The sequence below is a fragment of the Protopterus annectens genome, chromosome 13.part0, assembly GCF_019279795.1.
Source record: "Protopterus annectens isolate FY-2018-M chromosome 13.part0, PAN1.0, whole genome shotgun sequence".
Classification (NCBI taxonomy): Eukaryota; Metazoa; Chordata; order Ceratodontiformes; family Protopteridae; genus Protopterus; species Protopterus annectens.
The window spans coordinates 770,872,871-770,885,475 of NC_056747.1; the positions used below are offsets into that span (position 1 = coordinate 770,872,871).

Sequence of the window (12,605 nt, forward strand, 5' to 3'; positions counted from 1 at the left end):
GAAGTTAATAGCCTGTAAATATCACCATTCCATATGGGGGAAAGGGGGCTTTAAGAATAGATGAGTCTGCTGGTAGTGCTGAAAGGAACATTGGAACTGGGTGAGCTTACAAGATTGCTGATTAAATCTAACTGGTTAGGTAGAATGTAATCCAAATGTTATAGTTTATTACTGCAGTAACAGTTCCTTAAAAATCTTCTGTTATGGTAAGTATAGTTAAACACAACTGTTTATTTGCTGTTGGGATATAAATGTCAGGTGGGAAAGTGACTTAACTTTTAATATGCAGTAGATAATGTGGAACACAGCTGTGCCATTTAACAAGAACAGAGCATGCATCCAGAACCATTATGAGACCTTAAAGAAAATAAGGGAAAGGGACTGTCATACTCGCTACTTCGGTGTCTTTTGTTCTTGGCACTCTTCTTGGTACTGTTTCCACAGCTGAAGCAAAAACTTTGAGGCTGCTGCTTACTCCTTCACTCAGGTAGTGTGACCATGAGGTGTTGTCATGTACTGCCCTTTGTTTCAGCTGCTCTAAACATGATAAGCTACAGTTTCTAGCTTTTAAAAATCACTAGAGGAAGCAGTACACAAAGTGCGCATCCTCTTTGTTCCTTTAATAAGTAATACCATTAAGTTATTTAGTGGGAGAAGAAAAGAGCAATCTTTGGCAGCTGATCACACCACAAAAGCAACACTCAACTCCTGTAGTAAATTCTCCTTGAAACGTTTACCATAGTGTTTTGGTTCCACATAAATTGTAATGTTTTGACCCATAATGTTTAACATTCAAGTGGGTTAACAAGTGCACTTTGCTTTGATCATAGAGGAAGTTATTGATATGCATGTTGGAAGCTGCATGATTTTCCAAGGTTTTTATATAGGTGAACTTGGCGTGATTGAACCATGTATCTGTATTGATGGTCTTTTTGTAATTCTCTGCAGGTGACCAAAGTGGTGTGACTGGAAGAAACAATAGCAATAACTATGACTTAAACCGGAACTTCCCAGACCAGTTTGTCCAGATCGTTGAACCCAGGCAACCTGAAACTATAGCTGTAATGAACTGGGTCAAATCAATCCCATTTGTGCTGTCGGCTAATCTCCATGGAGGTAGGTGCCAAATAATTCAAAATAAACTTTTTACAGAAATATCTTAATCATTTATTGGAAGAGCCTACAGCTGTGGAATGTAGACTACATTGCTAATGTAGCAGTAGTAGTGATGAGAATGCAGGATCAGGCAGAAATGGTGAATGACATCTTCATTCAGTAAGTGATTTATTTAGAGCAAGAGTAGATGAGATGAATGGACAGATGGGTGACAAAGATGAACTAAGTTAAGGCACAAGGTCTGAACATGAGTTTTATAGATACTAAATGAGTTGGCAGTGAGGCTTCGTAATGATGGGTTGAATTGTACAGAATCTCACTTCAAAACGGAGCTAGTGCTACTGAGCTGAAAGATGGTAGTTAGTTTTTTTTGGAATTAGGATGACTTAGAAAGACCACTGGCTGCATGGCGTAGAGTGATAAAAGTAGTGGCTCAGGTGCCTGCCCACCCATCCCAGGGGGAAAGAGTTGGCTCTTGGTCACATGGGTGAGATGTAGCAGGAACACTAGATATCTGCTTCGTGGCTCTCAAATATATCAAGACCTTGTTGCCATATATAAGTTGCACAGTGAACTGAGAGGAATTAATAATGAGGAGGCACACTTCTGGGCTCTGCTATAGTTGTCCTCCAAGAAGAGCTGCCACAGATTGGGGGGGGTGCACTGTCAGGGAGAAGGTAGGCTACTCTGCAGGACCAGTAAGCTGTCCTTCTTTCTACCACCTGGCACTCACCACAAGTGAATTTTGGGAAGGAGATGGGCCATAAGGCTGTTACTTCAGCCTAGAATTCCTGGCTTTTGCGATTATGAAATGAATGAGCCAACTGACTGTAGGTAGAAGAGCCACTGGACTTGGCACTGGTGTGCGGGGGGGTTAAAATTAAAAAAAAAAAATAGATGGGTTAAAAAGGTAGGAGCTGAACAATTCCAAGCATGCTAGTTATTCTCTCATCCTTGGGAGCAATATGGAAAATAGATGTCAGAGGAGGCATTTGTACATTCTTAGTGGTAATACTATTGCATGCAGGTAACAGTATAAGTTTATGTAGCAGAGGTTTTGCCATTCATCCTGCCCTTTCTCTCACCATTTTGCATACTGTGCAGTGCACTTCAGCAATGTTTGACAGTGCATTTCCTAGGAGGGTGTAATGAATTTTAAAGGCTGTCATGAAAAGATATCTAGTGTTGGACCCAAATAGGATTGTGTGATGAAAGTCAGTTAATCAGTTTTCAGTGCTGTGTCCAGTCCTGCTTTTGTCTCTGGTGTTATATGTATCCTGGATGACAAGATGATTGAGAACTTGTATAGTTTGCAAGGTGTATTAAGTGTGTAGAGGCTGGGATTTAATGCAGGAAAGTACAGGGTTACTTGGATGGGGGAGATCCTTTGGAATGTTTTCTTGAAGGGGGTGACACCAGAAAGGCGACACAGAACAGGATCTATTTGTCACTCCCCCCTAGACCAAGTCAAGCAGTGCATTGTGAAAGGGCACTGGCAGAGGGCAGCAAAGTGCTGGGACTGTGTAACATGAACAGTGATTTGAGAGATATGAGGACATACTGCCATTAAACAGGATGCTAGTAAGGCCACATAATATGGGCGGGGGGCATAGAGAAGAAGATAGATATGGTAGTTCAAAACATGGAACAGAGAGTTGCCAAAATGAGGAGTTGTGTTTTAGAAGAGTAGAGAGTAAGTGCAGGAATGATTATAGATATATATATATATATATATATATATATATATATATATATATATATATGTGTATGTATATGATATATATATATATGTATATGTATATGTATATATATATATATATGAGTGTAGTATGAGTACAATGCATTTTCAAAGAGGAAAGTAGGAGTTCTGGAATTCAAGAGGAGAGCCTGTTAGTATAAGTACTGGGGATGTCCACTGGAATGGTTCAGTTAAAAGCTGAATAAAGGAAAGTACAGTTGTGTACACTTGCCATAAAAGTAGACATTTGAATGTATTCACTGTTGCAGTCATAACTGATATTTCTTGCAGTGGGTGCCCTTGGTTAGCCTGACTACCAGAGAATTTTTTCCTCCTGAGGCCTGCGGATGCTCTGACCAACACCAAGATGTTTGGGTATAAAGGGAGTTAGGCACCATAACATCAGTGCTTTCTTGCCCCCAACAGATAGGAGCCCCTCTAATAGGTCTCTAAGGCCAGAGGATTAAGCTGAAATTCTAGAATATGTACAGAGGAGGAAAGAAAACCTGGAAGTAGAGAGGAGAAAGAATACTGCAAACAGTGAATACACACTATAACAGCTACATTTGTGGTAAATGTGCACAATTATACTGTGTTCTTCGTGTGTTGTGGTCATAACCAATGGGATGACTCCCTAAGCTGAAAGGAGAGTGGATGAAAAAATTTATGGAGAGGAAAGGATCCCCCTGCAGGATGGCAGTGGCAAGCACCGCTGTGTACTTGGAGAATGTTGGAAGGTGATAATGTTTGGTAAAGGTATGCACAGAGGACCAATTTGCAGCTTCCTAAATGTCTTTAGTGGGCACCCCTTTAAGAAAGGCTGTAGATGTAGCAGTTGCCCTAGTGTAGTTTGACTTGCAAGGTCTGGAGGCTTCTTTCCATGGTGGCTGTAACAAAACAAGATGCAGTAGGAGATCCATTTGGAAATCGTTTAGAAACTGGGCTTCCCTCAGAAGCTACAGGCAAAGTCCACAGAAAGCTGGTGAGTCTTCTTGATGTTCTTTGTAGGAACGCAGTTGCCTATGCACATCCAAGGTATGGAAGATTTTCTCCCTTGTTTGAGGGTTAGGAAAGAAGGTAGATAACTGGTTATAGCGATATCTGTAAACCAGATCATCAACTTAAGGCAGAAAGGAGAGATTGGTCCTAAGAGAGAGAGACTGTCAGGTTCAAAGCTAATGATAGGTTCTGCACACCTAAGGACCTGAAGCTCTAAAACCCTTCTAGCCGAAAGAATGGCTAACAGGAAGTCTGTCTTCCAGGTCAGGAATTTGATGTCTGTAGAGGCAGCTGGTTCGAAAGGTGGGAGGTTATACTTCTCCAGAATGAAATTGAGATCCCACCAGGAAACAGGAGGTTTCCTCTTAGGTCTAATGTGTATAATACATCTCAGGAACTGTTTCATTAGGGGGTGGGAGAACAGAGGGGGGGTTGAGCAGGTAGATAAGCTGAAATTGCTAGTGTTAATTTTAATAGAGGAATAAGAAAGCTCTGTCAAAATGTTCTTACAAGTGTGAAAGGATTGTAGGCATCCAAGCTTGAAGAAGTCTCTCTGTCCCTTTGGTCTGTACCATATATTGAATCTCTTCCATTTAGTGGAGTAAAATTTTCTTCTGCTAGGTCTCCTGGCTTCTTTTAGAATGTCCAGGACCTGTTGGTCAAGGTGTGGCCCCTTCCAGGTTTAGGTTAGGGTGTGTGATGGTGCCCTTATGTCAATAGGTCCTCATTGAGGCAGTAGCCATGATTCCTTCTTGCTTAGACTGAGCATTAGAGGATACCAGTGCTGCCTTGGCCAGTCTGGGGCTATTAGAATGACCCTTGGCCCTTCTTCCTTACCTTCATCAGTACTCTGGGGAGCAAGGGTATGGGTCAAAGACATAGAGGAATAGGCCTGTCAAGGGAAGGAGAAGGCATCGGTCTTCAGGCTGACCTTGTTTTGGTCCTTAAGCAAAACTTTTTTCAATTAAACGTTTTTTTTTTTTTGTTTTGGGTTTTTTTTTTGGTGGCAAAAAGGTACGTCTCTGGCATGCACCATTGTTTGGCTATGCTGAGAAAACCTTCCCTATGCACTTGCCACTCATGAGGGTCTGACAACATTTTTCTTAAGTGATCTGCTGTTTGGTTTCTCTTGGTAGGTACTGTGCCATGAAGTACAGACCTAGGAAGTTTGCCATTTCCCAAAAGTCCATTGCCAAACAACATAAAATAGTGGTGGTGTTGGAGCATTCCTGGGACCAGGCCTCTATTACTTCAGAACATTCAAGAAGACCAGGAACATTCATACCCCTTTTTGAAGATTCTGATGCAGAGTCCCCATCCCTGTCTCCCCCTGAGGACTTCTTTGGGGACCCTTTGGGATGCCCTTGACTTCCACTTCACTGGGGAAGGCCAAGATTACTCAATTCAAGAAAAAAAAAAAGGAATTTCCTCTTGCTCCCCTCAGTCACAGCTCTCCTGCTCCCTCTCCTGTCTAGCTCCATACTAGATGAAGTTCCATATGTTAAAGTATCAACAGTTTTTGTTATCTCAGTTGTAGATGCACCTCTTCAAAAGATGTATTGATGCAGTAAAAATGCTATTATGGCTTTCAAAGACCTACTGCATCCAGGCCAGCTATTGATGGAAGTTGCATCCTCAAGTTTTTGCAAAGATAATTCAAGGACCTATCATCCACAGGCATGGAAAGTGGACACACTTTCTTTCGCCACAGCCATTTCTGCTCAATACAACACTGATCCTCCTTTATTCTCTCATCCAAACAGACAATCTCAAAATGGATAGCTTGGGACAGGCCTAATGGCTAACACCTCCTCTCAACCTGATGATGGGGTATTTTTTTTTATGGTTGCTTGCAACTATTTTTTTTTTTATATTATTTGCACATTATTACATAAATTCTGGCATCTGCTGGTTCTTTTTACCCCCTGCCTGACTGCTAGGGGGGAAGAAGAAGACATCCGACCTCCGGCTAGACTTTTCTTTTGAATTGACGACCGACACCGACGTGGCGCAGGATAACCCATCTGTTATGACTGCAGCTGTATTAGCACTCGAACATCTACATTTATGGTAGGTACAAAACTGTACTTTTCCATTGGTCTTCGAAGGCAGTCAGACCTTTTTGGGCTGCCAGCAGGTTCTTTTAGTTTGATGTGTTTGAACTTGAACTGAGAGTCCTATCTGCCCTGAGTCAGTAAGTTCTTGTAGTAGCCCTCCCCCCCAGGCTACCTCCACAGCACCTGTGGTCAGAGTTTAGTCCTGAGGAATGAACCTGAAAGGAAGGCCCATGTTGAGGGTGCATGCTTGGGTCCACCAGGAAGATTCCTTCCTGAGGCAAGAGAGAAGTACCCTAAAGTGGAGTGTTTGAGGATGGTGACACCACACATTTCTGAGGTACCACTGCAGCCTCCTCGTGTGTAGTCTGGCTAGTTGGGATCATGAAGATGCAACCAGAGGCTCTGAGGAAGTCTCTGGCAGTGAAGTAGTTCCTGAGAAGAAGCTTTTAGAAATACAGAGCTGGAAAGGTAATTTTGTCTGGAGGAAGGAGCTTTCTGACGTGAGGAGTCCAGCAAAGCCCCTAGAAACTCGATCCTGTCTGAGGGGATGGTTTGGGACTTTTGGGTATTGATGGTGAATCCAAATGAAGTCAGAACCTTTTGGGTGTAAAGTAGATTCACTTTAAGTTTTTCTATATCTGTTGCTTGAATGAGGCAGTCATCTAAGCAGGAGTAAATCTGAATGCCCTTTGACCTGCAGAAGGCTATCACTGGGGCGAGCTGTTTTTTTGAAAACCCTGGTGGCAGTAGACAAGTCAAAGGGCAGAGCACAAAACTGATGGTGCTTTACACCTGCTGCGAAGTGTAAGAACCTCCTGTGATATTTTTCTGTGGGGATGTGGAGGTAAATGTCCTTAAGATCTAAGATTACCATGTAAACGGGTGCAGTCATGGGCAGTAATTTTTTAATGTTAACATTTTGAATTTATTTTGTTACTGCAATTATCTGTTGAGCCTTGACAAGTCTAGCATTGGCCTCTAGGTACCCTCTTTTCTGGGGACTAGGAAAAGCCTTGAGTAAAGTTGTTTTCCTTGTAATGTGTTTGGTACTGATTCTGTAGAACCTTGGGTGCTCAGGAGCTGTATTTGATATAAGGCCTTTGTTTGGTTTGGTGGAATATCAGTGAAAGTTGATTGAATTATAGGCTGTTTGAAGTGTAGTTTCTAACCTCTCCATAAGATTTTCAGTAAACACTGATCCCTGGTAGTGAGAGTCCAATTCTTTAAGAAGGATAACCGTCTTTCTAGCCAGAGAGGTTATAGGAAGGAAGGAGTAGGACTGGAGGGGAGGGGGAAAGGGGAGTGTTATGATTGTTCCCTACTGTGTCCCTGTTGGTGGGATCCCACAGGCCTCTTGGAATCTGCTTGCCACTGTTTGGATGCTGGTGCTGCCTTTGACTCCTTTCCCTATGGGATCTCCTGTGTCTAGGCTTGGACTGGTTGGCCAGAAAGGATCAGTGTTTGGTGGGGTAATTTCAACTGAAGTGAAGAGGTTGAACCTGAATAAAGTCCTTGACTGTTTACATGAACTTGGACTTATCCTCCATCGTCTGAAGTACATCTTCAGCCTTGGGGCCAAAAAGGAAACCTTTGTCCAAGGGAGTATCCAAGAATCTGGATTTCATATGTTCAGGGATGGACGTTTCTCTCAGCCAGGCCTGTCTTCTAATGGCAGATCTGTAGCTGCTTCCTTGCTTAAAGCCTCCAGAGCATCATAGCCACAGTTCAAGGAGTGCTTGGCTACTTAAGGGCAAGAATTGCATAAGTCCAGCAGTTCCTTGTAGAGGGCCTTATTTTCAATCCCCATCAGTTTTTGCTTTATCCGATCTAAAATGGTTTCTAAATACTTCATGTGAAACCTTCCTCAAAGGTGGATTCATCATTATTATCCTCAGACTTAAAAAGGAATCGGAAAACTTTGGGGGGAGAAATCCATTTTTCTTCTACCAGGGGAAGATTCAGGGGCAGAATCTATGAGAGAAAGGCATCTGGATCTGACTATGGTGATCAAATCTTCAGCCAACCTAACTGGGTTTTGTTGATCAGCTTGAGTTTGGGAGTGGGGTCCAGTAGGCCTCTGCTGGAGGCAAGCTGGATCCAGCCTATGTGAGGCCTTCGACTTAGGCCTGAAGGCAACTTCTGTGCTAGGGCTGGGAAATGAGCAAACAGCCGAATCCTAAGGATGGTGAACTGAGATCTCCTACTTCTGAAAAACTCCAGACACCCCTTTGTCAGTTAGAGAACAGTCACTGGAAGGCGAGCCTGCGAAGCAGCTCCAGACCCAACCAACAAGCCAAGTTCTTCAGCCTGTGTGCAAGTAGAGGGATGCGGCGGTGTATTGGACTCCAAACGGGTCTTGATACAACCTCAGTCATCCGAGTGGACTGCAAATCATCTCACTTTCTTCAGTGATAACAATCCTGTGTGGACCGTGAACAAAGCATCACCTGGTACCCTAACTTGTGTGCTTTTTCCTCTTTACACCTAGGGAGGTCAACCAGTGGATGACACAGTACATGAAGACTGACAGATACGTCGTATTCTGGGCTCAAACAAGTTGTACAGAAGGAGTGAAAGTCCCAGTGTGGTATCCGCTTGCCACAACAGAGTTATTAACGTTCTCTGACATTAGTCAAGGAACATATGAAAAGCTCCCCAAAGAGGTACTTGGCTTTAGATGTCTTCTTTCTGTGGTGCAGACCTACCAACGTACTGCCTAGCCCTCTGCTTTGGGCTCTGATGGCAAGAAAGCCGACTCCGTTTATACCCAGACATCTTGACATTTGGGCAGGGCATCCACCAGCTTCAGGAAGAGGGAGAAAATTCTCTGGTACTCAGACCTGCCTAGAGCTTCCACGGCAGAAAATCCCATCAGTTATGACAGCAACAGTGAAACACTAATAATATCTAATATTACCATAAGATGTATACAGGACCATAGAACACATTTACAGAGTGATTTAGAGATCCGCTAGTGAGGTAAAGGATTGTATGGGGGGATGGATGTAGTTGCTAATTACAATGCTGTTGTGATCTCAAGACTTTTTATCAGTACCTTTGTTGGCAAGTGCTGAAGGGGAAAAAACTATACTATGCCAGTGTAACTTTTTTTTTGAAATGCAGATAAGGGTCTGTATTATTCCTTTGGTGACTTTTGACACTTTAATTCTAAATGCTGGAGATTGGAAACATTCTGGCCATACTTTTCCCTGCAGTGATCAACAGCATATATGGTTTGACATCAATCTGTTTTTTACACAAATTATTTTTATTTGAAACCCCACATTAGGGTCAGGGACTTGGGGACATGCACAGACTGTAATTTAGCCTTTGACCATCACATATCGACAGTAGTGAGGAGATCAACTCTATCTTGTGCAATTTATAAACAAAGGTATGGCATCTAGGTTCAAGGAGGTCATTGTTCCACTGCATTCGGCATTTGGCAGACCTGTCAGTGAGTACAATGCCCTCTTTGGTATGAACCTAACCAGGCACATCCAACAATTGGAACGCCGACAGAGGTTCCTCACTAAAAGAATGCAAGGCACAAGTAACATGTCTGTAGCAGACTGCCTGAAGGCCCCCTATCCCTTTATTCTGTCTCCTACAGGCTGTTGAGGGCAGATATATGCCTAGCATACAAGGCATTGTCAGACCCCACCATGATAGAACTCCTGCATATCCGCAAAGCAAACAGCATCAGAATTACTTGTTGTAAAGACTTAAACATTGCCTGTGATATAAATAGGACCTGCTGCAGGAGATGGGTATGTATCCCAGAGACTGCCCCTTTTCTGGAACAGGCTCCACATCTATGTGAAGCAGAGCTTCTCCCTAACCCAGTTGAAGTGCAACTTGGACATTTGGATGGGGAACAGGAAATTCAGCCCTGGTTTGGCACCTGTGTCTCTAATGGACACAGGCAGCCTGTAAATGGTTCATCTCCAAGGCCTGTGCTTGTAAATGTTTCATCTTCCAAGCCTCTGCTTACACTTATCTAGGGTGCCAGGACTTGTGAGAAATTTGGGATGCATGGCTAGGCTTAAAATGGCCCTTGTGGTCATTAGCCCTGGTTTACATCTTTGAACTTGTGTTTTTCCCTCCTGCAATGAATTAGTGATGGTTTAATTAACTTTCTTTCTTAGTTGGATGAGTTTGAGTGGGTAATATAAATATAGGTAGCTTTTGCTTGTGTTGCTCATTTTTAGTTTCTGAAGAGAAGGGTCACACATGGGTAGTGCAGGCATTCCTGTCTCTTCCCTCCCAGACATACATACAGCAGTCAGCCTGAGTTTAAGGCATAAACTGTAACCCAACAGATACCAAACAGAAATAAAGGAGGGCACTTCAGATGTCCAGCTTTGTAGCCATGCAGTTAAGTCAGAATTGCACTTTAACAGAAGGGATGAATTTCTTTTTCCCCCGAGATACAGCAGAGCGGGGCTCAGAGTGTTTTGTATGGTTCAGGGTGTATTGGCCTTTGCTACACACAGTTATGAAGAATTCAAACTCCACTTTGATCTATTTTTTTTAAATTGGAACCAAAGCAAAAGGCACATGAATTTATGTCCAACATCCAAATTTAATTTACAGAATAGATGCAGTTTGACTGCTAGCTTGTTTTTCTTACTTTGAAACAGATACAGAATGTGTACAAAGTTAGATTAGTTGAATTATGTAAAGGCTACATGAATAGTTACTGCTTTCTTCAAGTGCACTTAAAAAAATCTTTATTAAATTATCGTCTATGATATAGACAAAACATCTTTATTAAATTATCATCTGTGACATAAACAGTCATACATTTATATAAATGAAAGCAAACCATATTGACATTTTTTAGTTGCAAATATTGTACATCATTTATGATCTGTCCAGTCACTGTTAGTCAAACATTACGTAGCTCATTCAAACCATGCCTTCTTTAAGATAGGGAGGGTGGCCTAATGGTTAAGGTGTTTGCCTTACAAACACAAGGTCAGGGAAGGGTTTGAACGGGCTAGGGGGCTGCAGCTTAAATGACTCCACAGTTAGCTCATTCAAACCATGCCTTCTTTAAGACCTCATTCCTTCTCCAGAATCTTATTCTGCATGTATTGCTCCCGTAATTCCCATTTTTTTCTATGTAATTTATTCCTACCCTTTTCAAAAGATCCCATTTCCAGTTGTTTTATCTTTAATATATTCAGTACTTCTAGTACAATTGGTTTAAACTTTGGTTTCCATTTTCTAGCAGTTGCTTTTTTGGCAGCCACCATAATTAGACTCAGCAAGGCCTTGCTATTCTAGGCAATTCCAATTATGTATCATAGCTCAAAAATAATTTCCTTAGTTGTACCAATTTGCTTACTCGGTATTTCTGGTAGAGTAGTCTGCAGGGAAGATTTAAAGTTTTCCAACTCATTACACTTCAAAAAATATGTTCCCAATTACCTCTTTCTTCCCCATCACACCTCCAACATTTGCTATCTACCTGAGGAAAATATTTTGGAGTCTACCTGGAGTATAAAAATACATATTTAAACATTTCCAAGCAAAGATATTAAATTTTCTAGACTTTGTTACATATTTGGGCGACAGATATATATCCCCATTATTTCTTTGTGAATTGCTTATCCAGTCTCTCTTCCCAATCAATTCTAACCTCCTCTGATTGATTCTTAAAGTTATCATGCAATATTTTATATGCTCTACTAATTATTCCTTCAACAGCAGCTTCTGTTTTAGATTCTACTAAAAACTCTACCAGTGCTGGTCTTTTACTTATCATCCCCCTATTTCTTTCTGTTTGCCTATACTCTTTGATGGAGAGGGCAATCTCTAGCATGCAGTCCAAATAAGTTATTGGCCTCTTCCAATTTTCTTACCTTTCCCTCGCTAATTATTTGTTCTCAGTACCCTAGTTACTTTGTCAATTTTCTCAAAAAAATTCCAACCCCCTCTTACTTATTGTCTGTATCCCTAATTGGAGTCATCCTTATCGGCAGACTCTCCTTTCTCCATTCCCATGTTGACTCTCTTCTTGGAATACTTTTTGCTACTCTATGAATATGATATTCTATATGGTTGTTATTCACCTTAAGGATCTGCATCTAAAATCCCAGTTTCTTCTTGTTTCTTGAGCTTCCCCCGTTTCGCCATAGTCCCTTCACACTTGAATTATAGCATTCTGCTTGTGCTGTGTATAGGAGAGTTAAACATGTAGCTCTGTAATCCCAAACCACCTTGTCCTGTTGGAAGAATCCATTCATTCCACCTGATTCTTGCTATCTTCCCCTCCAATATAAAATCCTTCAACCCTTTATTAATTGCTATCCACAATTTCACCTCTGGTTGATAAAAATATACCTGGTCTGTTTATAAAACTAGTGAGACTAAAAGCATTGTAATTGCTTGTATCTTGCTGTTCATGTCTGTAAAGCAGAGCTTGCAATTTCTCAGTTTCCATTTTATCTTTTTAGTCTTTTCTCGCGTCTCTTTAGGTGTCATAACAGAATCCTTCTTAATCCATAATCCTTCTTAATCCATACTCCTAAGTACTTCATTTTGTCATGTCCCCATAAATATCGGTATTGCTGAACCAATTCGTATGTGGGTACATAATTTACCACTATTGCCTTTGTTTTAGTTTCATTAATTTTGTATCCTGAAAAGACTTGAAATTGTCTCAAAATGTTCCACAACTCGGAGAT

The 12,605-nt window shown here is 41.6% G+C and overlaps 1 protein-coding gene across 1 annotated transcript in view; it reads left to right on the forward strand.

The window, feature by feature from the left end:
• The window catches only part of CPD (carboxypeptidase D), a gene marked incomplete in the record, with an annotated part of 1,229,184 nt that overhangs the window by 572,676 nt on the left and 643,903 nt on the right, over positions 1-12,605 (forward strand). Inside the window, 1 exon segment of the mRNA XM_044054477.1 lies at positions 949-1,116. Within this exon segment, the coding sequence (XP_043910412.1) occupies positions 949-1,116 (168 nt within the window).